Genomic DNA, 27,988 nt, shown 5'->3' on the forward strand with positions numbered 1-27,988 from the left:
TTAACTATTTCATGGTTGCTTTAAATATTTTATATTCATTCATATTGAACATTTTGGATCTCCATACAGCCTACGTGTTGTGCTCTTACCTCTGGTGTCCGCCAGGCGGAGTCGTCTCCCTCTGTGCACTCGGGCGCCAGAGCAGGTGCGCCTGAGCCGAACCAAGCCGAGGTGAGGCAGCGCGAAGAGCTCGGGTGTTTCCGTCACGGCTCGGCAGTGAACCGCTGTGGATGTGGGAATGCGGTTGCCGGAGGCAGTGGGCATTGCTGGACACTCGGCGGAGATGTACGCACGGGAACAGGAGGTCTCAGCGGCTGTCTGTCGTCCAAGTTAACAGGGCTGTTTTGGGGGATGTTGGTGGGAGCACCGGACGGTTGGGTGTCGCTCGGAGCAGGGCAGCTGGGTGTGTTTTTTTTTTACCCCATTGTAGAGGGGAATTTTCTACCTTGAAGGTGGAGAAGGAGGAGGGGGGACGTAATGAGAGAGAAGCCAGGAAGGATTCCCCAGCACCATGGAGCCACGCATTGCAGGCAGCGTGAGTACCAACGCAACAGACACCCAGGAAAGCCCTCAGGGGACTGGGCTTGTCACTGCTGGAATCACACCTCAACTTTTTCCAGGACCTATTTTATTAACGGTCTGACGCGCCAGAGCTCTTAAATCCCCCCACATAGTTAAAAAAACGGCTAATTTATTTTCAGTTGACGTGTCGCCGTTCACCTGTCGAAACAATGTTTATCTTAATCGATTATTTATTGTGTGTGATTAGCTCGACTACAGTCATGATTAGACACACCTGCTGACCGTTAGAGGCCGGGCTGTTAGCCTTTAGTGCCGCCGCGCCTGACGACTCATCAGCGGATTAATTTCTGAGGATTTTCTCCTGCCTTTTGTTGCTACGGCGGTTGCTACTGGCGACCAGTGAGCCCAAAGTCGTAAACAGACGGACGGACACTAGATAAAGGGCAAGCCCATAGTAGTCAAAAGTTCAGTCCTGAATTATGTACCCCGTTATAGGTGTCGACTTTTTCTTAACGCACTATTTAATTTTGACCTTCTCATAGTCTAGACAAGGACACACAGCAAGAAAAAAAAAAAGGTGCTGGAGAAGTTGTAGCTAGTCTGAATGACAACATGGTTACAAAATGTAACGCTAGCTACTGGGTCAAAAATGCAAAATTTAAGTCTGTATCTCTATCTTTCAATGTGTGTGTGTGTGTGTGTGTGTGTGTGTGTGTGTGTCATAGGCTACTTTCAGGGACAAATTTCAGACTAAAGACCAGTTAATTGGGGGCAGCTTGTCCAAGTGGGGACAAAAGCCGTGTGAATTTTGGGTCAGTGGTTAAGGGTAGGGTAAGTCTCTAGGAAATGAATGTAAGTCTATGTAATGTCCCCAAAAGTTATCTAAGTAAATCTAAGTGTGTGTGTGTGTGTGTGTGTGTGTGTGTGTGTGTGTGTGTGTGTGTGTGTGTGTGTGTTGGTCTCAGGATTGAGTTAACTGCGGCCAAGTAGCCAGATTACTGTGGATTAGCAGGCATTTAAAATAGTCACGTTATCCCACCAGTGCTTGCAGAGTCAGCTACAACAACACCTTTTAGGCCTCCTGCCAAATAAAAGAAATCATATACTGTGTAAGTGGATAACTGCACAAGTTTCAATCAAAACACACTGCATGAGGCGCTGCTTTCATCTGCTGACGGGTCTGCTGCTGCTGCTGCTGCTACAGTAGCTGTGAAATGTTTCTGATGTAAACTGTATTAAAGGTCTTCATCTGTCAAAAGAGCTCATCCAAAGCCAAGAGAGCAGCGTGACTCATCTTCTGTAGGGAGATGGACTGCAAACACACCTGCTTATTGAGGTAAAAATGCATGACCTGGATGCAGGTGGAGGCACACGTGGGGTTTAGAATTATTTTTTCTTTTCATACTTTATGTAATCAGTTTCATTAAGTGTGAGATCACATTTTTACAAGAGAGGCTGAAGGAAAATGCATTCAGAATACTGGCAAAGGAAACAATGCAATACAGTCAGATACAGTAAATTGTAGAGAGAGAAAATATGATTAGTGAAACAATAAATCTATTAGTCCCTCAATAGAAAACTAATAAGAAATGATTTTGATATTTTGATTATTAGTTACTTACCATACAAGAATGTCAAACATCCAGCTTCTCAAATGTGATGAGTTGGCATTTTTCTAAAAATCTGAGGGACTTGGACTGTTGGTCGGACAAAACAAGCAATTTAAAGATGTCACCTTGGGCTCTGGGGACGTGTGACAGGCATTTTCCTCTACTTTTTGTAGAGGAAAAAAAACAAACAAATCAATTTAATAAAAGGAATTTATCAATAGATTAATGTATAATGAAATAGCCATTAGTTTGCAGCCGAATTAATCGGTTAATTGCCAACTATTAAATTATTCGCCAACTATATTGCTAATCGGCTCATTGTTTTGAGTCACTTTTTTAAGAGAAAAATTCTCTGGTTCCAGCTTCTCAAATGTGAATATTTTCTGGTTTCTTTAGTCTTCTATGATAGTAAACTGAATATATTTGAGTTGTGGACTGTTGGTCGGGGTAAAAAAGACATTTGAGGATGTTACCTTAGGCTTTGGGAAACAGTGATCGACATTTTTGACCATTTTCTGACATTTTATTGACCAAGCAACTGCTTGATTAAGACAGACAGTAATCATCAGATTAATTGATGATGAAAATAATTGTTAGTTGCAGCCCTACGACTGTTTTTAAGTTGACATGAAGGACTAAAAAATAATATCTGTGCACTTTACAACAAAGTAGGTTGCCATCTTTGAAAGCAAGCACAGAAGTCATTATAATGCAATGGCCAAATGTTTGTTAGAAATGACAAACCAACCTTTTTATTTAAAAAGCGCTGTGGTTAATTGTATCCAGAGAACTCAAAGCTTGAAATAGAGGGTCAGGATGTGTCTGTAATGTCTCTGTAAATTGTTTTTATATAGAAAAATCCAAATTTTATCTCCAGATTTTTCCCTGATCTAAGCTGTATGCTGTGTAGGCCCTCTCTCCCCTCCCCCCTCCTTCTTTCTCTCTCAACACAACCGGTCAAGGCAGATGGTCGCCCACCTAGAGCCCAGTTCTGCTTGAGGTTTCTTCCCGTTTCCTTGCCACTGTGGCCAAGTGCTTACTCATGGGGGAATGTTGGGTCTCTGTAAAATAAAGAGTACGGTCTAGACCTGCTCTATGTAAAAAATGCCCTGAGATAACTTCTGTTGTGATTTGGCGATATGTAAATAATTTTGAATTGAATCTCTGAGGATGATTCGGGCAGACCTGAGTCAGAAAATGTCTTTGGCAGGCAATGATAAGATGTTGATTTGCAGTTTTGTCTCTGCTGGGAAAACCACTTACCTTGGTCAAAAAAAAAAAAATCATTAAAAAGCTAAAAACCGCGGTAATATCATCTGAATCCTGCAGGATCTTGAAAAGAAGTCAACTTTAATCATTTAAAACTCGACAGGGACACCATAGTTTGTCTGTTAACTAACACGAACATCGTCTGTTTTGTTTTTTCCAGTGTGAAAGGTGACAGTGAAACGAAATGCAAAGCATCTGACCCTCAACTGTAAACCTTTACCTGGTGCTGCTGCACAAAGGTGCGACAATACGCAACAGCATCAAGGTACTCACTACAAACACATACACGCGTGTACACACATTGTCTGTTCATGGTGGATACATTTTGTGGTATTTCAGTAGAGTAGAGAAACATAATAGAATTTCTTTACCTCACTTTTCAGATCTACAAATGTCCCACAAGTAAGTGTACAATGTAACTGTGTGTCCATCATTACCTCTCATGATGTATGCGCCTCTTGATGTGTATGTGTGTGTCCTTCTCACCAGTTGTGGAGTTTGTGAAACCAACAGCAGCATCATGTTCTACGGTTCTTCGTCTGGGGCCAGTTTGTCCCTCCCATCCAAGAGCCGCCTGAAACGCCAGAGCAGGACCTTTACACAGGTACACGATGACGCACGTATGCACACACACACACACACATAAAAACACGGTCTGTTTCCCAGTCTTAGAAGTTAAGAGTGTTTTCTAAGAGCCTTTCTTAAATTGTTTCCCCAAAGCAGCACTTAAGAGCAAGTGCACGTGCAATACATAAATCACAAAGCATAAATGTTGTGAACTACACAAAGAAGTGTTTAATCTTGAAATCCTTCAGTATGTAAACAAAGCTTAAAGTGCTGCAAACAGTCTTGCTGACCTTTATGATTCATATTACTGAGTAAGTTTTAAAAAGTAAACTATGTTGGATTTAGCTGCTGCTCAAGGCAAGTCTTTCACACCCTTAAGTGTAAAAAGCCTTAAGATGCTTTTGAGACACGAGGCCCTGATCTCAACCTGTTGCTGAGGCTTTGAAATATCTAAAACGAATTATTCAGAGTGACGTGATGTTGTTTCGAGACATGTTGCTGCCGAAAATTTTAAGAAAGTTAATTTTTCAATGCTGTGAGCTCCACAAACACCTCTACTGTTTTGGGGTGGAGGTAGAAATCCCAGAGATAGATGTCTGCTAACCTGAGTGAATAAAATCAAAACTAGATACCACTAGAGGTAAGCGAGACAATGTGTTTTTCGTCATTTTGGTGGACCCACCCTGTAATATACAGTGTAAGAAACATATACGTTGTGGCACCACAGTATACTCAGTATTGTCTGTCTGTTCACCAGGTCCTGTACCGCACTCTGAGTTACAGAGACCGTGTCCCAGCAGAAACTGGAACAAACACCCGTGGGGATCGACGCTCGGCGACTGAACCCCCAGAGCGACCGGCAGACGACCCAGCAGAACTCTCCACCCAGAGCTCGGCCCCCGGGGTGCTGAAGATTTTTGGAGATGAAATCTGTGCCGGTGCCAACTACAAGAGCGTCCTGGCTACGCCACGCTCCAGTGCGCAGGAACTGGTCAAAGAGGCGCTCGAGCGTTACTCCCTCAACAAGGATGCTGCTCACTCTTATGTCCTGTGTGATGTGATCGGACGTTTGGAGGGGGGAGGCGGGGGAGGCGGGGTAGGTGGGGTAGGTGGGGGAGGCGGGGTAGGGGGAGGTGGGATTGGAGGAGGCGGGTGGCGAACTGAGTGCCTGCGTGCTCTGGGGGACAATGAAAAGCCGCTTTTGCTCCAAGAACTGTGGAAGCCCCGAGAAGGACACGCTCGCAGATTTGAGCTGCGCAAGAGAGCAGAGGTGGAGGAACTCAACGCCAAGGAGAAGGATACCATCACTGCCGGTGAGAAAACACACACACACACACACACACAGATAGACAGGTACACACACACACACACACACACACAGCAGCTGGTCTAATTCCCTTCCTTTCTTAACATGTCAAACTCAGCAGAAAAGCACAGCTCGTTAGCTCCTCTGCAGTGTGTGTGTGTGTGTGTGTGTGTGAGAGATGCAGAATAAGAGCTTTCGTCACACTTATGATCCTGTAGAGAAGATATTGTTCCTGTGTGATTACCAGCGTTTTTATATAGAGGTGCTGTTCTGTGAAGACAGTGTTTCTAATAGAGATGCACACTTGCCTGTGCAATCGAGCACTTAAAGAAACACACACACACACACACAAACGTAGACACACAAGAGGTGCAGTAGAAATGCATGGACAGCTGGTCGATTGATTGAGTGAAAGCTGAATCCTTTGTGACCTGGGATGTGGATGGGTGTAGTCTCTATAGTTGTTATAGTTGTTTTAATGAATGACATATTTCTACTACAGTGATTCAATATCATTTTCCTACCTGCAAAAACTGCTCCCACCTGAACTGTGAACACTCAAGTAAGTTTTCTGGGGAGATTCACTGTATTATATGAATAGATTTCAATAGATGACGTGTAAACAAATTGCACAAACTCAGGAAACCAATAACCTAACTAGTGACTTTACATCTGCAATGCAGTAATATTAATCGATGTCTGTGTGTCTCTTCAGGCACCATGAAGTGACCTTTTTATGTGAAAATGGTTTATTGATTGATAAAAAGTTTGTCTGTTTGCTGACCCTGTTACCACAGAGACGTGGTAACAGGGTCAGCATCCTTCTCCAAAGGGAGACATATTGGATATACTGCCTTGGTACACTCATTCCCAACGGGATGTATGAGGAGATTTCATTTGCTTGTTTCTTATGAAGTGAATATTTGTGTTGTGTTTTTTTTATGTTTTAGTAACCTACATCACGAGACTTTGTGCCTGGGATGGTTGTGGCTCCCCCTGCTGGGATGCACTCATTGTGCCGGTTGTGGTCACCTATAATTAACCACACCTGTGTCTATTTATTATGAAATCGCCACAATACATGCTGAAGATGAGCACATCCTGAAACATCCACATGGCCCCAATATAAAAAAGTCAAATTGGATAGCTCTCTCTTTCTTATTGATTAAAAAAAACAAACAAGCTGCTATTTACACTCCCTTGCACACACTCACCCCTGTGAATCCTGTCGAAGAAACTCAAAAACACCCAGTTAGTGTACAGAAGCGTACGAAAGAGAGATAGAGCAAGTATTTTCAGCCTCACAGTAACACATTTCACTTTGCAGCCACACTAACATTTCTCTAACATTTTTTACTGGTTGCTATGTCAACTCCTGTGTTAGCCAGAGAGTCTGTCGTCAATCTTTGTTTTACAGTTGAGTTTGTTTTTTTTTATTGTTGCAGCGTAGTACAGTTGTTGTACTCTTCTCAGACAGTACACAAGACACTAATGAACCTATAAAAGACATGAAACCCTGGAAACAGTGTTTGTGGGATGGACTCAAAATGAACAACAGTGCCAATGTTCATCATAATGAAGGAACATGTCAGCCATTGCAACAGATTTATGTATTTTTACTAGTTTTTGGACAAAAATGGAGGGTTGCAGCTCAGAGGAATAAACTATATCAGGCTTTGGCAACACACAATACAATACCAATTGGTTTTGATCTTTTTATGGAAATTGTTGATGTTAAGAAAATATATAGATAGAATATATAGAATTATTATTCTTCAGTTATAGTTACTTACACTCATCTTCTGCATAAACTTCAAATATAGCAAAATAAAAACACAGCAAAGAATGCCTTCTATGATAAAATCACTTTATTTATTACAAATACATATTAACACACATATTTTCATTTTCACACTAGCCTTTCCTTTATTGTGTTATAGCGTTTATAAAACCCACTTACCCTGGAGTCTCTTTCTCTCTGTGTCTCACTAGTTGCCGTTTTTTTTCCTCCCCTTGCGTAGGTGTGAGCGTGCATGCACATGTGTGAATGGTGTGTTTTCTCACATATACTTTTTATAACGAGATAGCAGTTTAAAGGTTCTGTAGGATTTTCAGTTAACAAGTGAACACATCACAGCCAAATTAATTGTATTATTATCCTTCAGTGATGTATTCTACATTCACAATTCTGCAGGTTTTTGCTTCACCTACAAGCCTCTTGGGGAAATCTAAGACAAAAATCGATCATAGGTACTAAAATCTGTCATGAAAAAATGTGTTTGTTGTCTGACTTCAAAAACAATATGTGACTAATTTGACTGTGATATGTTAGGGGGAAAATCCTGTACCTCACACCTTTAACTGTGTATCTCTCCTTACTAACTACAGATGTGACTCACTAGACGCACCACAGTGCATGCTTGTCTTGTGGTGTTCAGTTTGTGTGTGTGTGTGTATGGGGGTTATTCTGTGCTTGGTGTTTTGTCGAGGGGGTGTTTTCTCAGCCTCTCAACCCCTCCCACCCTGCTGTAGGGAGCAAAACCCCCCAATTCCTGGCGGCTCTAATGGGTCGGTCTGGGCTGGGCAAACACAGGAGCTCTCCCCTGCGGTCTGGTCGAGTGGTTCAGTCCAGCTCTAAAGGTGGGGACTGGTCTCAGGTATGGTGGCTGTCAGTCATTGCCATGGAGACCACCTTTACCTGCGTTGTCACCAGCGCCACCCCCATTGCCAGTGATTTAACCAGCGTGAATGTGCGTGTGTGTGATGTGAATCTGTGTGAGCCATCGCATGGCCTCAAACTCCTCAAATTCAGTCATGAGGAGCTGCTCAGCTCACCTTTCATCAGGTTCACTGTTGTCCGCCACGCGTGCTGCTCCATCCAGCACCATTTACTTCATCTGAATGCGATCAATTCACTCCCGCCTGGTTTTGTTTTACTTTGTTTCCACTCAGCTCACACATGACTGCACATGTGTCACTACAACCTGAGAAGTTGCTTTATCCAGACTTACTCAGTTCACTCATGAATCAAACATACATGACAACAATGCACATTTCAGGTTTAAGTACATTTATTTTCCTCTCGTTACCTTTCTTTTCTTCCTCAACTTCTCTCCCTTTCCTGGCTCCTCCTTCTCTTTTCCCTTTTGGTCCTCTTTATTATTCCCCTTCTGTTCTCTCTTTTGCCCTTCTCTCTCTATCCTTGTTCTCTCTCTCGTTCCTCTCTGCCTCTCTGTAGATATTAATGCCCAGGCTCGTAAGCTCCAGAGGAACAGGGCGAAGGGGACGCTGACCCTGCCCCGGTCCAGCAACTCATCCTTCTGCCGCAGCCTCAGTGAGACCAGCCTCAACCAGGTGGAGCCTCCCGCTGAAGTCTAGTCAAGATGATCGGTTGTTATTATTCATGAAACTCTTATCAACCTGCCTTAAATCTTGATTGCATGTGTGTTTCTGTGTGTGCATTATGTCTGCAGCTGGGAGTAGGAGACGAGCCCAAGCGTTATTACTCCACCCTGCCAGGGCCCTTTAGGGGCCGGGAACGTGAGGCAGCCTCCAGTGGACGTAGGAAAGAAGAGGGGAGTCAGGGGGGAGGAGGGGTGAGGCACTCTCTGTACCAGTCCCCGCACCTCCTGCTGCTTCAGGGATACAATCGGCAGGTGAGGACAGTAAAGAGGCTAGAAGTTAGAGACTTTCCAATTAGCACTGCAGCGATTAGTCGACTAATTGATTAGTCGATCGAAAGAAAACTATTTTGATAATCATTAAATTGTTTTATTCATTTTTTTAAGAAAAAAATGCCCAAATTCTCTGGTTCCAGCTTCTTAAATGTGAATATTTTCAGGTTTCTCTAGTCCTCTATGACAATAAACTGAATATCTGTGGGTTATGGACTGTTGCTCAGGACAAAAAAAGACATCTTAGGTTGCAACCTGTGCTTTGTTAACATTTTATAGAACAAACAACTAATTGATTAATTGATAAAATAATTGACAGATTATTCATTAGTTGCAGCCCTACTTCCAATATATCTGACTATGTGAGATATGCTGTGTGTTGCAGGACTGCCTGGTGTATCTGCTGAACAGAGAGCAGCACACGGTTGGTCAGGAGACTCCATCAGCTCGCCCCAACATCTGCCTGTTTTCTCCTGACATCCTGCCCCTCCACTGCCGCTTACGCCGGGTCCCCGCACCACGTCGCCACGTCAACAACAACAACAAAGGAGAAGATCTGGCAGAGAGTCAGCGTTTCTGTGTTGCCGTTGAGCCCGTACTCCACGCCACAGTTCTGGTGAACTTCTCCCGCTGCGAGCGCTCCACCACGCTGCGACACGGTGACCTCCTCTCTTTCGGAGCGCATTACATCTTCCTGTACAAGGACCCCACGGGTGCTAAGCCTCTGCCGGCTCAGACCTTGGCACGCCTTCGCACCCTGGGGCAGCTTTATGATGCAGGGGTGGAGGAGGGAGAGGGCGGGGCTCAGACTTGTAAGATGTGCGGCTCTGTGCTGAAGGACAGAGCAGCACAGGTGTCGAGCGCTCCAGCAGTTAGACGCAGCTTCAAACCTCACCTGGTGAAACCTCGCAGCGGGGGGACAGCAGTGGGAGGGCCGCTTAATATATCAGGGGGGGAAGGAGGAGGAGGAGGAAGAGGAGGAGGTCAGAAAAGGAGGCTACAGCTGGAGTTTGACCAGGCTCATGAAGACCAGCTTTTGAACAGGATCGTGTCCCTCATAGAACCTGGAGGTCTGTTCTCTTATTTACAATACACTATATAAGATGTCAGGTAGACATCCAAGATTCAATGGATGTACTGTGTTGCAACTAATTAAAGGATCATTTTTCTGGTGTTCTCACTGACTTCCAATGGTATCAAGTCATGCAGATAGTTTTGGTTTTAGATTTTTAGATATTTGTCTCTGAGATACAGTACCAGTCAAAAGTTTGGACACACCTTCCTGTTCCGTGGAATGACATAGTATGTCCAAACTTTTGACTGGTACTGTGTCTGCTGCCACTCCAATACAGTGGAGGTGACAGTCACCAAATTAATATACCAAATAGTATTGAAATAAAAAATAGAGTTAAGGTAGTGTGTCATCCAGCATTTTTCACCCTTCTCTTTCTGTAGTTAGAGGATAGCTAGTTAACAGTGTCTATGAAAAGGTCCATAGAAAAAACTACATTTGAAAAACTTAACAGCAGTATTTTTTCCCAGAATCAGCGTCCTGGTTACTCTAAATATTCCACAGACCTCACTGTCATATGGATATAATTCCCTAGGTCAAAAGTAGTCGCAGTGAAACATTTAAGTTCCTTTAAAACTGCGCGCTCTATGGCTGGATACAACCAGAGGTAAATGAGAAAATGTATTTTATAACTTGGTGAACCAACTCCTTCAACTTTTGTCTCTCTCTCAGGAGATGACCATAAATTGACGCCGGCCTACTTGCTGTGTCTGTGCATACAACACTCTGCCTCTACTTTCCCACCTGGGAGCTTCGGAAAACTGCTGCTCAAGATCGTCCGGCGAATCCAGACCATCGCATGGGTCAGTGTGTTACCTGTCTGACTCTGTATCTCTCTCTCTCTCTCTTCTTTTGCAACTCTGTCCGGTACACTAGTGTCTGCTTAACATGACCTCATGAGGAGAGAAACCAGGTCAGCCATATCAGGTCAGGTGAATAGTTAAACAAGGTTGTATATCACATGTTTTGAGCTGTGTTACACACATGCACACTTATTCTGTTCTATCTATACTATGAACTTTCTGTCTCCATAGCAACCTCTGCCACCATAGAGAGTGTTCAGAGATCTAGATCATTTGATAAAGCAGTATTTCATGATTCACTTTTACAGAAAGGTTGAAAGGATGAGGATTTACAGACAGTAATGTGTATCTTTTGAAAATGTAAACTACTGGGGCCAATGTTTTAGTCTGGTTTCAGTATATGCCACATAGAAGAAATATACATCATCTGAATTTAGATCCAGCTCAGCACTGTGTTTCAACTTTTTCTAGTCATAAATTTGTAATAAACATTGTGTTTTGGTAAGGCCCCTATTCAAATTTTGAATGTTTAGAGTGTATAAGGGCTTAGAACATTATGATGGAAGTATATGATGGCCATATCCGTGCTCATTTACGTCTCATAAGTTGTTGCAGCAATTTTTGGGTTGATACCATTTGTTACACAGATTTGGTGTGAAAGTTAACCATTTTTGACCACTTGAGAATTGATAAAAATGGTCAAAAATCCCTCCAAAATACCACATCAAGACACTAAGACCTTGAGGAACACCGTAGACAAAATAATACAGTGATTTGGTGTCAAAAACTTTTGAATTTGGAGATTTCTGTAAGAACTGCTTTTTTTCGTCGATTGAATGGTGAGCACTTCTGTTCTGGAAATTGCTCAGAAACCCCCTTATTGTCAGTATGCCTGGGAAAGCCATACATCCTCTGAATGCCCTAGGTCTCTAGTTTGTGGTTGTAAAGTTTCATGAGGCTGTGATTATCCTAGAAGTCACAATACATAATTTTATAAAGTGAGGTCAAGTTTTAAAAAAAATGGTCTCACTACTTGTGGATACCCAGGGAACCCATTTTCATTCAATTATCTTAAGGTTTGAAAAAGTCCTTGCCAGTTTTTCCCCTCACCAAAATTTTGCCTGACTTCGGAGCGTTATCTAGCCCCCTTCCTGACAAGCTAGCATGACATGGTTGGTACCAATGGATGCCGTAGGTCGTCTAGTTTCATATGATACCAGAATCATCTAGCTTTAAAACTGAGCCTGTTACAGCCTCTAAAAGACAATAATGTCGGCCGAAGACGCCAGTTTAAGAGGTTAAATATGAAAATAGACTCATTTAAAGATGTTAAATATCAGGGTTTCCCTCAAGAAATTGTTTAGCGAGGATGTAAGCAACCAAGATCCTGATGATATCAATTTAGTCAGATGATGGACTGAACAATAGCCAAAAAAACCCCAGAATTTGGTAAGTTTTATTTTATATCTTTTATACAAAAGTAGGTGTTTAAAAAAACAACAAAAAAAACCAAGGAGGGGTGGGAGGTCATCTCATGTAATTAGGTTCAACTTTTCGGGCCAGTAGGGCACAAGGTGATTATCAACATGTGTCTGTGTTACTGTGCTGGGTTTTGTAAATATGGTTGTGGTATTCATTTCTGCAGGTTAGTGTTAGCGTCACGAACCGTGGTTCTCCTACGCACATCCTAAAAGTTTAATGAGCACTTAATTGCAGCGTGTGTGTGTGTGTGTGTGTGTGTGTGTGTGTGTGTGTGTGTGTGTGTGTGTGCGCTTTGCAGGAGAAGACAAAGGAGCTGGCTCAGAAGCAAGCTCAGCAGTGAGTATCGCTTTCCAACTTGTGTTAGAAAGAAGAAGAGCCTGTGTGCTCATGTGTACCATATTTGAGTATGTATGTACCTAACTCTGTGTGTGTGTGTGTGTGTGTGTGTGTGTGTGTGTGTGTGTGTGTGTGTGTGTGTGTGTGTGTGTGTGTGCCCGTGTGTGTGCCCATTTAGTCAGGACCCAGCCTCCCTGTCTCTGCTTAGTATCTCAGACTTGGTCCCAGACCTGCAGACCATCTTCTTCTGGATGTCCAACTCCATCGAGATCCTTTATTTTATACAGCAAAGAGCACCAGCGTACACACACAGCATAGAGATACTGCAAGGTACACACACACACACACACACACACACACACACACACACACACACACACAGACAGTCTGAAGGATGAGTGTGGAAACAACTTGGCTGAAGAGTCATTACTCACACTGACATACAGTAGATACTGATACAGCTACAACACTCCCTCCACTCTTTCCCTCGCAGTATATATCTCTTAAGTATGCCTCTATATCTGTCATCTGTGTCTAGGGTCAAAGGAGTCGTTGCTATCGGCGACCATATCAGCCAATGACGAGGCAATGACTATCTTGGAGGAAGTGATCATGTACACTTTCCAGCAATGTGTCTACTATATCACCAAGGTAATCTGTCACCGCGGTAACACTGTCATCTTCTTAATGAGCACAAGACATTTTTTATCTTGTTTTTAAACAAGGTTGCATGAATAATAACAGACCCTCACAGAGGGCCTGATTGAGTTGTTACTCACAAGGACGGACACACACACACACACACACACACACACACACAAACACACACTCAAACAGCCCCTTGAAGTTGTGAGGACCAGCCAAAATGTCCTCACAATGCAGAAATGTCTTCACTATGATGGTTTCAAATCAAAAATTTGTCCTCATACAGACTGAAACACAGGTAGACTCACACACAGTTAATGACTTGATGAGGAAAGAATATGAATGAATGAAGTTATTCTGCGATTTCAGATAACCTCCATCAACGTGCATGTCTTTCTTTGTGTGTTTGTGTGTGTGTGTCCAGGCTCTTTATGTAGTGTTACCAGGTTTGTTAGACTGTAATCCATTCCCAGGCGACAGCTCTGAGCCCTGCTGGAAAGGAGGTGTAGGATTTCCTGAACCTGTACGCAGGGTCCTGCAGGTAAGTGCGTTTATTTTATTGTTAAATGTCATTATGTAACAGAAATTTCTATTAATCAGTGTTTCACCTCTCACTCTGTTGCATACAGTTTTTCAAATGTCTTGTTTTAAATCTGTTGAATTTTGAGAATAAAGTTATTTTAAATAAAGTTAATTTAAATAAAGTTATTTAATTCTAACTTAAGTCTCAGAATTCAAACTTTTTACTTTAAAAGAAACAAAAGAATTCTAGACAAGTCTTGTTTTTTTTATGTGGCCCCATGGAAGAGAAAAATATAGACACTCTGGTGTAATAAGAATTATTCCAAAGGAAATAACAACATTTTATAAAACTTTCTTTTTTTGACAGTCAGAGTTTTACAAGTAGTCAGTGGAAATGCATTTATTGAATAAATAATGATGTACAGAATATGTACATTTCTAATAGAGTCTGACTGATACTGGATCTTTGGGGCCGATGCCAATACTGATAATAGGGAGTAAAAAAAATCTGATATCAATATATCGGCCGATATTCTTTACATACACACACACATTATATTTTTATATATATACACACACATTATTTTTATGTGTGTGTATATATATATATATATATATATATATATATATATATATATATATATATATAAATAAACAAATAATAAACTTTATTGTCCAAAATGACATCAGTGCACTGAAACAGTAAACTTCAGTGGGAATTTAATAATTATAAATAAGTATAAATTTAAAAAAAAAAACACAAATAGAGAAGAAAAAAGGTTCAAATATACATAAGTGCTGCCCATATAACTTTAAATTTTTTTTTTCTAAAAATCACGCATATTGGACAACATATACACTCACCAATATATCTGGGATAGGCTAATATCTGCCAACCGATATATTGGTTTGGCTCTAATTTCTAGACAGGGATATGACATACTGTTATTAATCTTAAACTGTCTCTTAACTGTCCTAATTGTCAAACACACTGCTGTATCTGAGGGGGGGATTCTCTGCTATAAATAGAGACAGTTTCATGGGACAGAGTGGACTGTTGACACCTCTCTTTATTTTGCTTCATACAGCAAGAAATATGACCTTTACCAATATCATGAAGGTCTAGACAGCCAAGCGCCTCCTTTCTTTAACACATATGTCCCTACTTGGAGCCTCATGTTCAGACAGTAACCAAGATCTAAAAAGCGTTCTAAGAGTATTTGTTGGGACCTTCCTGAATTTCTTAACCTCTTAAACATCACTGACCTGCTAGTGGGTCACTAATCAATAAAAGAAACATGCTGCGCTGCCAACCTTTGTTCAAACATACCTATTTTAAATTCTTGTGGCGATGCCAAAGTGTTTGCAAAGATACTGAAATTTTCACTATATAAATATAAATGATACATGAGACATTTGGAATATCTCTATTTGTTATCTACTAAATATTTCAATAAGGAAAAAGCTGATACAGAATATATATGATAGTCTACATATTTATCCCCTACATATATAATATAGACAAAAGCAACAGTATGACATACAAAAGACACATAAACAACATTATTTCTATGCTCATCTGCATGTATGTACGCGTGTGTGTGTGTGTGTGTGTGTGTGTGTGTGTGTGTGTGTGTGTGCAGGTGTTTCAGAACGCCCAGGAGCTTTTGCAGGGCTACCAGGTCCACCCGGAGATTCAGGCTCAGATGTTTGCTTACCTCTTCTTCTTCTCCAATGTGTCACTGTTTAACCAGCTAATGGACAAAGGTAGGGCAAAAAGCATGCACACTCACATTCTCTTCCATTAGATCTCCCTCAGGATTTGTACAGTTGTTAGTGTATGTGAGAGAGAGAGAGACAGACAGAGAGAGAGAGTTTGTCCTTGTGTCCTTGTCAGCATTTTGACAGAGACTAACCCAGATTTGTCCTCAATGCCCTTCTCCTATCTGCATTCTGCCCCCCCCCCCCTTTCCTCCTTGCCCTCATTCTTTCCATCTGGCCATCAGGGGGTGAGACAAAGAAGACTAGAGGTGGGGTTGGATGGAGGCGAAAGAGAGAGAGGAGAGGAGAGGAGAGGAGAGGAGGGGAAAGAAAAGGGCAGAGTGAAGGGTAAAGGGCTGAAAGTGCGTTCAGTTGTTGTGACAACCTTGCTAATAGTCTATTAAATTATCTTTAATACAGAAAAAAGTCATTTACCGGCAGCTATATCTATCTATCCGGCTACCTAACGCTTCCAACCTCTCCGCACCCTCCCTTTGTGGTCTGTAGCCACACACACACTTATGCACACTCACGCACATGCCATATGTCTTCATTAGCCAGTAGAGACAGGAGAGATCACATGTCTGGCACAGGGAGAAGGAGAAATACCTTTATATTCATGCAGAGGCTAACCCTGTCCCCCACCTCGTCTCCACCTCCACCTCCCGCCCCTCTCCCACTCTGTCTGTCTGGCTTTCTCTTCCTCCCTGGCTCCCCTTTTTTGTCGCTCATTGATATTTCTCCGCTAATGGTGTCCATGGTAACAGTGAAGTGAGTTTGTAGCAGGTAACGCTGACGTTTGCATCAGGCACTCTGCAACTCACACACACACACACACACACACACACACACACACACACACTCTCTCTGTTAGCCTGACACTATGGCAACATGGAGAAAGACTGAGAGGGGATGTAACATGGTGCAAATGCTCCACTCTCTCATGGTTTTGTTTGATTGTGTGCTCGGGTGTGCGCGGTGACATCTTTCACCTTGTAAACAGATTATAAAGAATACTGTAGCTCTTTGTTGTTTGGGCTGTTTGTTTGAGAGTGTACGATGGCTTTTCTGCATTTAAAGGTGAGTTTGTGTGTAAACCAGCTGCAACAGTATAAAGCATTATAACACCTTTACTAAAGGGTTAAGTGATGTTTCGTCTGTTTGCAATGCCTCACACATAGATTACTGTATGCCTAGACATAAGCCTATTACAGAAGGGAGTGTGTGTGTGCGTATCCAAAACATATGGCAGAATATTTGAAGGGTTATGTGTGCTCTGTCTACACATAATGCTGCCAGTTTGTTGTCTGCTTGAAGCTTCATGTCATGTCTAACTTGTAGAGAGAGGAATTCTGTGGGGACACATCCAGTTTAGAGCGTAAAGTATCGAACGTCAACATATTTTTTTGGTACCACGCCTCAAAATGTGTCTGTAGCAGCAAATAACCAAAAGCTTGCATTGAATGTCTTGTCAGACTCATAGTCTTGTTTACTTATTTTTTTTGACCAGATAGTTTCTGATTTCAATTTTAAAAAAAAAATCCCAAATATAAAGCCTGGTTGGCTACGGATTCCAAACGGGAAAAGAAAGCTAGATGCAAACTTTGTGTAAAATCATTTGACATCTCCAACACAGGGGGAGGTGGTAATTGTAAGTCATATGCAAGAGCAAAAGCACTGTTGTCTTGTCACAGCATCATTAGCATCATCTGCACCCAGAGTCAGGATGTTTTTGGCCCAACCCAACGTGAGACCAAGACCGACCACAAGAAGTAATGAACCTGCTAACATTTTATTAACATAATAAACATCTAGCTATTTGTACTCAGATGTCAAATATGGTCTGAAAAACCTACCGAGAAGTCTGGATATTTGAGTCTGGAAGAGTATGGAATTTTGAAATGGAAAATGTGTAGGAACCCTGCCATTAATTTGACATGTAAATTATCTGTATTTACATTTTAATGCACAAAAAACTCTTTGACTTCTATGTTTTCTCTTATGTGTATGACTGTATGACATAGATGAATGACAATTACTGTGTGTTTGTGTCTTTGGCTGGACATTATTGGCACGGGTAGTGGGTTGACTGGGAAGATTGTTATATTGCTTAGGGTCGGCTGTGTAATATGTGTGAAATGTGACTATGGCACTCTTTGTACATTGCAGTTTGTATTAACTGTATTTTAAACTTAACCCATGTCTACTTAACCCAGGGACTGCAGATGGAAAGTAGCTAGTAGGCTAAACGTGCTACATCTCTTTGTATGAAATTGTTTTTATTAGCCATGTCAGCAGCATGACTCTGGCGTTGGTCCGCCACTTCAGTCCAGATTGAAATATCTCAACAAGTGTTAGATAGATTGCCATGATATTTTGTACATTTTGTACATTTCACTGTGCCATAAGATGAATCCTAGTGACCTTGGTGATCTCCTGACTTTACCTGAGGTCTCTTTTAGTGAAATATCTTGACAACTATTGGATGGGTTGCTGTGAAATTTAGTGCAGATATCAATGGTGTCCATAGGATGAATCCTAGTGACGATATGTTGATTCCCTGCCTTTTCCTCTAGCGCCACCATTTATGGTTAGGAGTGAAATGTCTGAGCAACATACATATTTAAAAGAAATGACATCCAGAAATTGATTGTTTTGGTACTAAAATTCAGGTATCATATCTGTGCTAGCAGTAATAAATCTCAAATGATGCTCAGTGTCAGTCGAGTTGTTTGTCATTGTTTGTACCAAACCTCAGCAGAGGCCTGAGCTCAATTTGGGGGAGGGGGCGAAGCTTAAAAAGGAATTATTGCTGTCGTGAGGTAATGCAATGACAGATTGACAAACTATGGGATGCCAGCTTGACAAATGCTAGATTTGCTGTTATCGCCTGCTTAACTTGCCACAAAACTTCCTTTCAGTTCTTTGATGTGAAACAGAGAAAGAAAGGATTAGGCAAAGGGAGGAATGCAGGCTGTGTGCTGGTTTGTTGTGCAGTAAAACACAAACCCAGTCAGCTGAGCCCCTCTGCAGCAGTCGATTTGTATTCTGTGCAGAGCAGGCGACTGGTGGCTGTTGCTATTGTTTCCTTGACTTCAATATCAACTTAATTAAAAATTAATATCTCTATTGCCATACACACACACACACACACACACAAAGAAGCACACACACACACAAAGAAACACACATAGTCTCTATTTTAGTCTGCCTTTCTCTCAGACATGCACACACCCTAGTAGAGAAATTCACTGCAGTGTCTCTGATGAAATAACCCTGTGTGTGTAGGTCCATCTCGGGGTTGGTTCCAGCGTTCTAAGGTGTTGCAGATTCAGGCGTGTTTGCGGATGGTTATGGAGTGGGCGAGTAGGTCCGGTCTCGGACATCTGGCGGACAAATTCTTCACCAAGCTCAACAGCACTGTGTCTATACTGGCTACACCCCCACCACAGCTCACACAGGTAACAACACACACACTCTTACACATTCACTCGCAATCTGAAACAGGATTTATCTGGGGTTTTTTTTTTATAATTACACATGGGTTCTTGGCATTACTTAGGTGGCAATAGTTGAAAACAGACAGAAAAGCCTACTATTTTAAAATGTATGTTTAACATCAACCCAAACAATGGAGGCAATCCATGTCAAAGTATTGTCCGATCTACTATTGATCACTGATGTCTTTGATAAAGTTCAGCCAGGAGCAACTTGTGACTGTCCACACATCATCTCACCTTCTCAGACTTCTCTCCTTTCTTTTCTGTCATCCGTGCGTACAGTTGAGTTGGCGAGCATTGTCCAGTGAGCACCCGACCCTGAAACCAGTCCAGCTGCACAGGATTCTCACCCAGTACCAGCTCACAGTGGAGGTTGGCCCTGTCCCAATATGGCAACCAAGCAGTGAGGATGAGGCATATATATACAGAACAGGTACATGTGAATGTTTTAATGTGTATGTTTGTTTTAAAAATTATTTGGTAAAATCTCCAAAATGATGGCAATTGAAAGCCGTCATGTCTTGTCTGTAGATGTATACTGGCCTTAATTTTTTAGGACTGGCTTTTGACTCGCAGGGAGCATTTTTACATTTACCTCAGGTTTTGGAACTTTTACCATGTTTAACATCCAACATTACAACAGTATAGACAGAAAATCACAAAAAACTTTAAAGGGGACAAAATATCCCCTTTAAAATCATTGGATGATTATCACACACATATATATATATATATATATATATATATATATATATATATATATATTTAAGCTAACCCTGTGTGCAGGTGTTTGCAGCTGAAGCACACTGTAAACAAGTCAAAGTATACTGTTTAGTTTCAGTATGGATTCTGATTGGCGAGCTGCATCGCTGCTGTGAAACAAGAAAGAAGTAGGACACTTTTTCAAAAGCAATGCAAGTTAAAACGGCGGAGCTTTGCAAGGCAAAGCTGTGAGCTGTGTTGGTGTAGATGAGGACTGAATACAAAGAGCTGAAAAGAATCGATGTCAGTTTGCATGAGACATTAAACTTTGGTATTAAAGGGAGTTTGCTGTTTGTAGTTAATAGATTATTGTCGAAGCAGAAATTCTGACTTGGTTTCTACATTAACAACAGCAGTTTGCAGCCCAAGTTACCATCATGTACAAGTTATTTTTGCAGTCGTCACAGCCTGTTGGAGTGTGAAAGCTACACTTCCAGGGTGTATAAAACATGTTGCATGAGTGTGTGCCTATATGTGTAAACATCAGTTTGTGTGTGTGTGTGTGTGTGTGTGTGTAGTGGACCTCCTGGAGAGTTTTGAGAACCATCCTCCCATCGTGCTGCCCAGCGCTGGCTTCAGAGTCGACCTGGACAGCGAGTGTGTAGAAGACAGCATCTACAGACAGTTGCTCTATGTCCGCCACTACCTCTGGGGGCTACGCACCAAGACGCAAACACACACCAACACTCCCAGTGTACACACACACTCCAACGGTACCAACACAGCTGACTGGCCGGACATTCAGGTCAAAAGGACACACACACACACACACACACACACATTGTCAAATACACACACCTAACAGTAATCCTGGCCATGTGCCTCAGCAGCTGTGGTTGTTGAGGAGTTCCTCATAATCCCATAAATTTAAAGACAAAAACCCTCTACTCCAGCCAACCCGCACACACACACACACACACACACACACCGAAACCTAGACATGGTTAAATCATGGTTAATCTGATTAGTCTTTAGGCTGTCTAATTAGTGGGAACGGCTGACTAGACCGTAATCCCAAGTGTTACTGCACCCTTACATGTACACATACACCCGCACACAGAAACACATATACATTCACAAAGTGTAAATGTTAAATGGTAAAGTGGCTTATGAAATGATTGTGCATTCATACCTTCAAATCTCTGTAATCATCTTTATTTTAAGCATTTAAGAATGCTCCATCATGAACAGGAGTTTGTATTTTCTTTACATCTGCTATACATCGCATCCTCACTTCAGACCTTGGACTGACTTCTAACATCATTCTGTCCCATCCCGACACACAGAGGGAGTTGTTGCCTCCGGCTCACAGCAGTCCCCGTTCTGGGGGTCCCGGGGACGAGATGACGGCAGAGACGGGAGAGGAGAGAGGACGGGACAGACCCTCAGGCCAATCACACACACACAGCCTCAGAAGGAACGGCACCATCCACCACCCACGAACAGCAAATCCAGACCCGTCCTGCCTCTTGACCCCTCCCAATACCCCGCTGTACCCAGAAGGAGGAGGAGGGCCTGGGCAGATCATAGGCCCTAACACCCAGACGAACGGCTGCGCCGGCAGAACTGTGGCAGAATGCAAAAAGACAAATGGACTAATCACCAATGGACTGGAGGGTAGGCTGAATGATGCACAGGAGGTGGACAAAATAACAGGAACACATGAGCAATGTAAAAGAAAGAAACACCACAATCTATACCTTCAAAAATTACAATCATGAAATAAACACCTCTTACACAGTCTCAAAAAATAAACAAATTAATATTACAATAGTTTTTTGTTGGCATATTGCAGTTAAACATATTATATTGTCCAGTGTTTCTGTTACTGTGTCCAACCCCTGCTTTATAAATACAATTGTGCAGTTTATATCTTAACTCTTGTAGTGTATCAGGACAAAATATATACAGTAAACACTGCAGAAATATCAGTCTTATACAGCACATGCATGCTAGCATATAGCTTAAAGGAGTAGTTCCAACATTTTGGGAAATACACTTATTTGCTCTCTTTCCAAGAGTTAGATGAGGAGATGGACGACTGGCGAATAACAGTCAGGCAGAGTAACTTCCTTGAGTCTTGTCATCACAGTGAGGTTGCCAGGCAACCTGCACATACTGGTCAGATGGATAAACAGTTAATCATCATGAATTTGTTACAGCATGTAACTCTCTCCACAACCACAACTTCCTGTTTTTACATTTATGTTTGTGTAAGGATTAAACAAACAAGACACAGCATGTTAATTTGTGAGTTTTTGAGATTGTGCTCTTGAACTTTGAGCTTCCAGTCTTAATGCTAAGCTGTGCAAACTGCCTCCCAGTCCAGCTCAGTACTTAACTCAGACATGAGTTATCAATCTCCCATCGAACTTTCAAAAAGAAAAGCAGTAAGTGAATTTCCCAAAGTAATTGTTTAAGTTGATAGTGTTACAATCAAAGTCTTATAGGATGTGGTTCAGTCTCTCTCTGTATCTTTCTTGTGTTTGTTCACTCAGAGAAACTACATCACAGGAATATGTTAATAACAACTGCACAAAACGAGTCTTACATTCACTCATGGCTCATTAATCAATATTAACATTGGATAAAACATAATGTGAATGGGAGATAATTATCACCTACTATAACAGCAGCTCCAAATAGATTTTTAGCGTCTTTTGCTTTCGTTTACGGCTCATAAATTTACAGCATGTTAAATTTAGTGTCACTGCTCCCATCAAGCCTTTTTCCAGCAGCAGGCAGCTTTTTTCAGCAAAAAACTGTGATAATCTCACTTAACCCTACCTGCCCGCCAACAAATTGCAGGCAGTTATCATTAGGCGTACAGTCATCATATAGCCAGAAACTCCAGTGGGAGATAAAGTTGCTTTCTGTCCACTGGATATGTAAGCAGACAAACCTGTTAACCAAAATGTACTTTACAAGGTCGTAATATAGCAGAGCTGTGTATCTTTTAGCTTGTTTTGTAGTTTTTTTACACTCTACTAAAAATTGATTAATGCAGCTTTAAAATTTCACCTTTTTTTAAATAGTATGAGTCTCACTGCAGTTCTGTTGTTAAAATGCCTGAACAGATTGGTCGTCTCTATTTCTCACATAAAGCAGCATCTTAGCGTTATGCTGTTTTTACAACGTAGTGAGTGTGACATCTGCAGGCTCTTGTGAGAAGCACATGTTTGTGTGTCAGATTAGCTGTGTTAGCTGCACCTGTGCATGTGTCTCATGTGTCTCAGTACCTCTGTGTGTGTCTTGTGCACAGCAAACAAGCTCTTCCTCTCATGTTTGTCCAACCCCATAGCAAGACCCTGTGTGTGTGTGTGTGTGTTTGTGCATTTGGCTGTCCGTGTCCTCTGCAGGGTGTATTAGTGGGTGTGAGTTTCCTTTCCCTGTATCCTCCCCTGGCGCCCCTCCCCTTCCTGATGACTTGTGTGTGGTGTTTGTAGTGGAACTGGACAAAGGACCCTACGGACTGGGCATGGGACTCATAGATGGCCTGGTGAGTAAACACTAGAACGTCATACCAGTTGAAAAACATCTCTCTTACCTGTTCCTCCCGGTCTCAGCAGTGTGTTTTTGTCTTTATGAAAGAGACAGATTGCTACTGATAAATATAAAAGACCAGTGATACCACAATATTTTATCAAATAATTTGATATTATTATATGATGATATAATGTGATAATTGATATTTCAAGAATGACTATTGGTGCTTTCAGAGGACATTTACAAATGAGATGCAAAGTGGTGTTCCTCTGCCAAGTCTGTTATTTTTGTTCATCATGAAACCTTGCTGTGTGTTATGGAGATTTAGCAGAAGCAAAGAGAAGCTTTATTCATATCCTCCATTTGTTAAAAAGAGTTGTTGTCAGTTTACTGCACGCCAAGGTCCATTTTACCAGTTTCCTGCCTAATAACCTAGCACAAAGCAGTAGCACTGTTGCTATGGTTACCTGCAGTTTAATATACCCTGGACACTGATTTTTAATAGTGGTTGAACCAAACTATGTTAAAACTCTTGCCAGCCAATACAAAATATGTGTTTTCCACACAGTGGCAGTGGTATAACATGTGATATGAATCAGTTTAATCAGATGCTCAAACCAAATAAAATAGACACACACATACACATACACACATGTACACAGACTGACATGTTTCCCTCCTGCAGCACACCCCTCTCAACGCTCCAGGCATTTACATCCGGACTCTGATCCCCGACGGGCCGGCCGCCTCTGACGGCAGACTGAGGATCGGAGACCGTATCCTGGCTGTGAACGGGACCAGTCTGATAGGAGCGGACTACCAGAGGTATGAAGGGTGTTTCTGTGACCATAACAGTGGGCTGACGGAGATTTATGATACTAGCGGGTGATACTGACATTGATGACAGAGTGAGCAGTCTTCCCAAAATGTTAACCATACCCATCTGTCAGCCTCTTAAGCTGATTGATTACTTTGATTGATTGGTGCGAGCCCAGACAGTAATGCTCCTTCATCCTCACCGTCTCTGCTGAGCTCCACGTAACTGGACTCTTGTGTTTCTCTCCCTGTACTTCCTCTCTCTCTCTCTCTACCGCATCCTGTCTGCTCCACACAGCGCGGTGGATCTGATTCGTCTGGGAGGAGGTCGGCTACGTTTCCTGGTAGCCAAGTCCGACCCAGAGGTCTCAGAGAAGATCAGTGCCTCATCCTGTTGACCGTGTCCGAGCGCCGCTGCCCCGCTAATAAACACACTCTACACGGGGACACGAGAGGGAGGACAGCGCGTGACAACAAGGGATACAGATGTGTGCACTGACGAACAGGGTACACACAAACACACACCCCATGCGTACATTCGCCGCATGAAATATGAATGTGAAACCTAGCGTTAGCACAGCACAAAGCCAAGCAATCAAACTGGAGATAACGCTCCACGACTCCACTCCACAGCTGCCAGACCCGCTTCCCTAACAGCGACTCCTACCAGGTCTGTGTGACAGACAGAATCCATAACCCACTGCGACATCAAAGGAGTACGCTGGGAGGAAAGTCGCCTAATTAATCAGCGCTTGAGGTGGGCGAGGTCTAACCAGCCAGTATGCAGTCTGAGGGGGTTTTAAAGCACAGTAGATTGTTGGGTTTTAATTTCTCATCAGTCAGCCCTCGGAGCATGTGTGCACATTTTGACTTTTTTCCACCCGTATTTTAGAATAATTTGTATGGGTAATTCAGACATTAAGTAGCATGGTAAAAGAGCTACTCAGCTCTCAGACAAAGTGACTCTGAAACAGTTGGACACAAACTGAAAATGTATTTTACATTTCTAAAAGCATTTGCAAACAAACAAGTCAACACAGCCTCTCTGAGCCATGGATGTTTTACATAGTGCTTTTAGAGCGGAATGTTTTATAAACCTGTTTGTTAGCAACTCCCAAAGCACTATCAAAAACTAAACAAATTGTGTATTAATGTTGACTTTTGTACTGGAGAGTGTGAGGGGGGGGGGGGAGGCAGAGGAAGCAAGGACGTCAAGACATACAACCCAGCTCTCCGTTCTCTCATTTAACCTGAACTTTACCTCCACTGGAGAAAAAAAAAGAAAAAAAAGACGCACTGTCTAAGATTGACATGCGCAGGGGTTGTGCAGCTGTTGTTGGGACATTTTTTATTAAGTATCTGATCATCATGCTTCACTTCAGAGCTTCTGATGTACAACCCAGGTGTGTACAATCACTTTTGTTGTGAATATGTTCTGTATGTATCTGGATTGAGGGTGTAAATAGTTTTTTTTTGTAAATATTTAACACTTGGTCACATATTGTTTGGACATTTAAAAGAGAAACTGCATTTGGAAGACGTCTCTTTTTTTTTTTTTCTTGAAATACACTGTATACTGGTCAGTAAACACTAAAAAGCTATACTGATGGAAAAAAAGAAAGCATTTTCTGGAATGAAATGCAAGAAAATATTTATTAGTTGTGTAGTTTTAAGTTATCATTTTATTTAAAAACCCCATTTTACCTTTCTCACAGCGGGTCATTAGGTCCAGCTGGAACATTGTCTCAACAGGTCACCTTTGAAGAAGTTCTCAATGAATATCCCAGGTCACTGCTTAGTCAGTTCTACATTCGTCCCTCTCTCCTGACCTCAGCCCCTCTGGGACGCCCCAGACAAGTGGTTCTCAAAGGACCACCTTGAGGACAGGCCAAATTTTTACATCTTTCTACATTTATTGTGCATTTTTAATATCATTTACCACGTTAAAGCTAGGGTAGGCAATTTATTTTAGAAACATTTTTGTTGTTATTTGTTGAAATTCTCTTTACATTCCAACAGCAATCAATAAATCAAATGCTGACCAAAAAGAAAAAACTCTGGTATCTGCGGCCTCACAGGCCCGTAAAAACCCCGTCCAATCATTTCATTCGGCTCACATGAAATGATCAGATGGCCTACTTGCCTACCTATCTACCTACCTGCATGCATATGTGCACTCTCCCTCACTGTCCACCTCCTAAACCTCCTCTGTCACCAGACCCACAGCTCTGAACCAAGTCCCAGAGCGACGAGCAGCACCAGGGTGTAGAAACGGGTCAGTATCTGACCTGAAGCCGCAGTGAAGCATAAAAATCTATCACTGCTTTTCACTTCTGAGAGCCGAGTTCACCTCCATTGAAAGTCTCTCTCTCTCCGGCGTTGTTGATAAGATTATAGGAGGTTCCGATACGTTAGTTTTATTCTGCTTTGCGTTGATATTTCTGTCTTTCTCTTCCTCTCCTTCTGCAATTTTTGCAGTCCCGTCACTTCCTATCTGTCGGTATCCCGCTAGTCGCCTGGCCTCCAAACTGTGAGTGAGTGCAGTATTAATCGCTGTTGCGTTGCGCGCGCGTATGAAAAACGTGCATATGCCCGTGCTCGTCTGGTGGGAGGGGCTTAGGACAGAGAGGGGTCTTTCCCAGAAAACTGCCTACCCCAGCTTTAAATTGATGTGACATTTACATTACTTATGTTTTACATATTTAGGTTTTCAAATATATTAAAACAGAGGAAGTAAAAAAAAAAAATTAATTTCACTGTATTAAAAATGTGTAATATGCAGTAACACCTCAGTTAATGACAATGCAGTTGCTGGTCGTCATAGTAACGCAACACACCTTGTGGCTCACAAGTTTTTTCAGGTGTTCAGCAGAAAGGAGCGGATCCGTGACTGAAAATGTTTTTATGAAGCGCCGTGGTGTCAAAGTTTGGGAGCCACTGCGACTTTAATGCCACGTTCACGTCACGTTGGGACGGACGGTAGCGATGGGAAAGATTCCTGTGTTCACATCATCAAGAAGGTTGTATAATTATAGAGTTGTTCATGTGAAGATTAAAATACTGTGCATTGACAATATAACACCATATTGATTAAATGTGGGTTTTAATACATTGAACAACAATCTTTGGCTGATATGAGGTGTCCACAGTTGTTTGGCTTTCAGGCACTTCCACATTATTTAGTGCCATGTGAGATCTAATCAGAGTTTCCCAGTCATAACTAGAACTTGGATGCTCGTAATTACGGTACACAGCGTAAACCCTCCTGTAGGAAGGCTTTTTAGGACGTTTTTAATCCTGACTAGAAGTGCCACTAATTTTTATTTTCATTAATGATTCATTTGTTAAATATTCTTCCACTTAATTATTTGCTTAGAGTGTCAAATGTCAGAAAACAGAACATTTCCCAGGGCTTGTTTTGTTTAACCAAGAGACCAAAACCCAAAGAGATTCAATGTACAAATGGTATAAACAAAGAGAAAAGTGGGAAAATCTTCACATTTGGGAAAGCGGAACCAGCGAAAATGCATACTTGACTAATTGATTAATGGTTTGTAATCTTTTCAGCACTAATGTTGACACTTGTTTCTGTTGTTTATTGTTGCACTGTTTTGTTTGTTCTTATTCTTATTCAAACACTGGTCAAAATTTCAGTCTGAGCACTGTTTCTTCTTTTCCATCAGTTTTGTTTTACTCTCAACTTTTGATTCTGTTCATCACTTTGCAGTAAAAAAAAAAAAAAAAAAATCTGTTTGTATGAAATCGATGCTATTTCTCTCATGCATGTCATTGTCATTATTTATACTGTTAAGGACGATGGTACTTAAGAATAAAGATTGTTGGATAATTGCATTT

At 41.9% G+C, this 27,988-nt stretch overlaps 1 protein-coding gene across 1 annotated transcript; it reads left to right on the forward strand.

Moving 5' to 3' along the window:
- Positions 1 to 111: 111 nt before the first annotated feature.
- On the forward strand, positions 112 to 27,985 carry radil (Ras association and DIL domains). Its single transcript, XM_042398424.1, has 22 exons — positions 112 to 535; positions 3,562 to 3,666; positions 3,785 to 3,803; positions 3,891 to 4,005; positions 4,726 to 5,050; positions 5,102 to 5,281; positions 8,513 to 8,628; positions 8,748 to 8,930; positions 9,334 to 10,018; positions 10,693 to 10,823; positions 12,604 to 12,641; positions 12,820 to 12,971; positions 13,180 to 13,292; positions 13,711 to 13,827; positions 15,452 to 15,575; positions 18,858 to 19,030; positions 19,352 to 19,502; positions 20,350 to 20,576; positions 21,118 to 21,448; positions 23,191 to 23,330; positions 24,003 to 24,142; positions 24,432 to 27,985. Exons 3-22 carry the CDS (start codon positions 3,793 to 3,795, stop codon positions 24,529 to 24,531), a joined length of 3,552 nt encoding a protein of 1,183 aa, XP_042254358.1. The 5' UTR covers positions 112 to 535; positions 3,562 to 3,666; positions 3,785 to 3,792; the 3' UTR covers positions 24,532 to 27,985.
- The last annotated feature ends 3 nt before the right edge of the window (positions 27,986 to 27,988 follow it).

The sequence above is a fragment of the Thunnus maccoyii genome, chromosome 2, assembly GCF_910596095.1.
Source record: "Thunnus maccoyii chromosome 2, fThuMac1.1, whole genome shotgun sequence".
In the NCBI taxonomy this organism is placed as follows: domain Eukaryota; kingdom Metazoa; phylum Chordata; class Actinopteri; order Scombriformes; family Scombridae; genus Thunnus; species Thunnus maccoyii.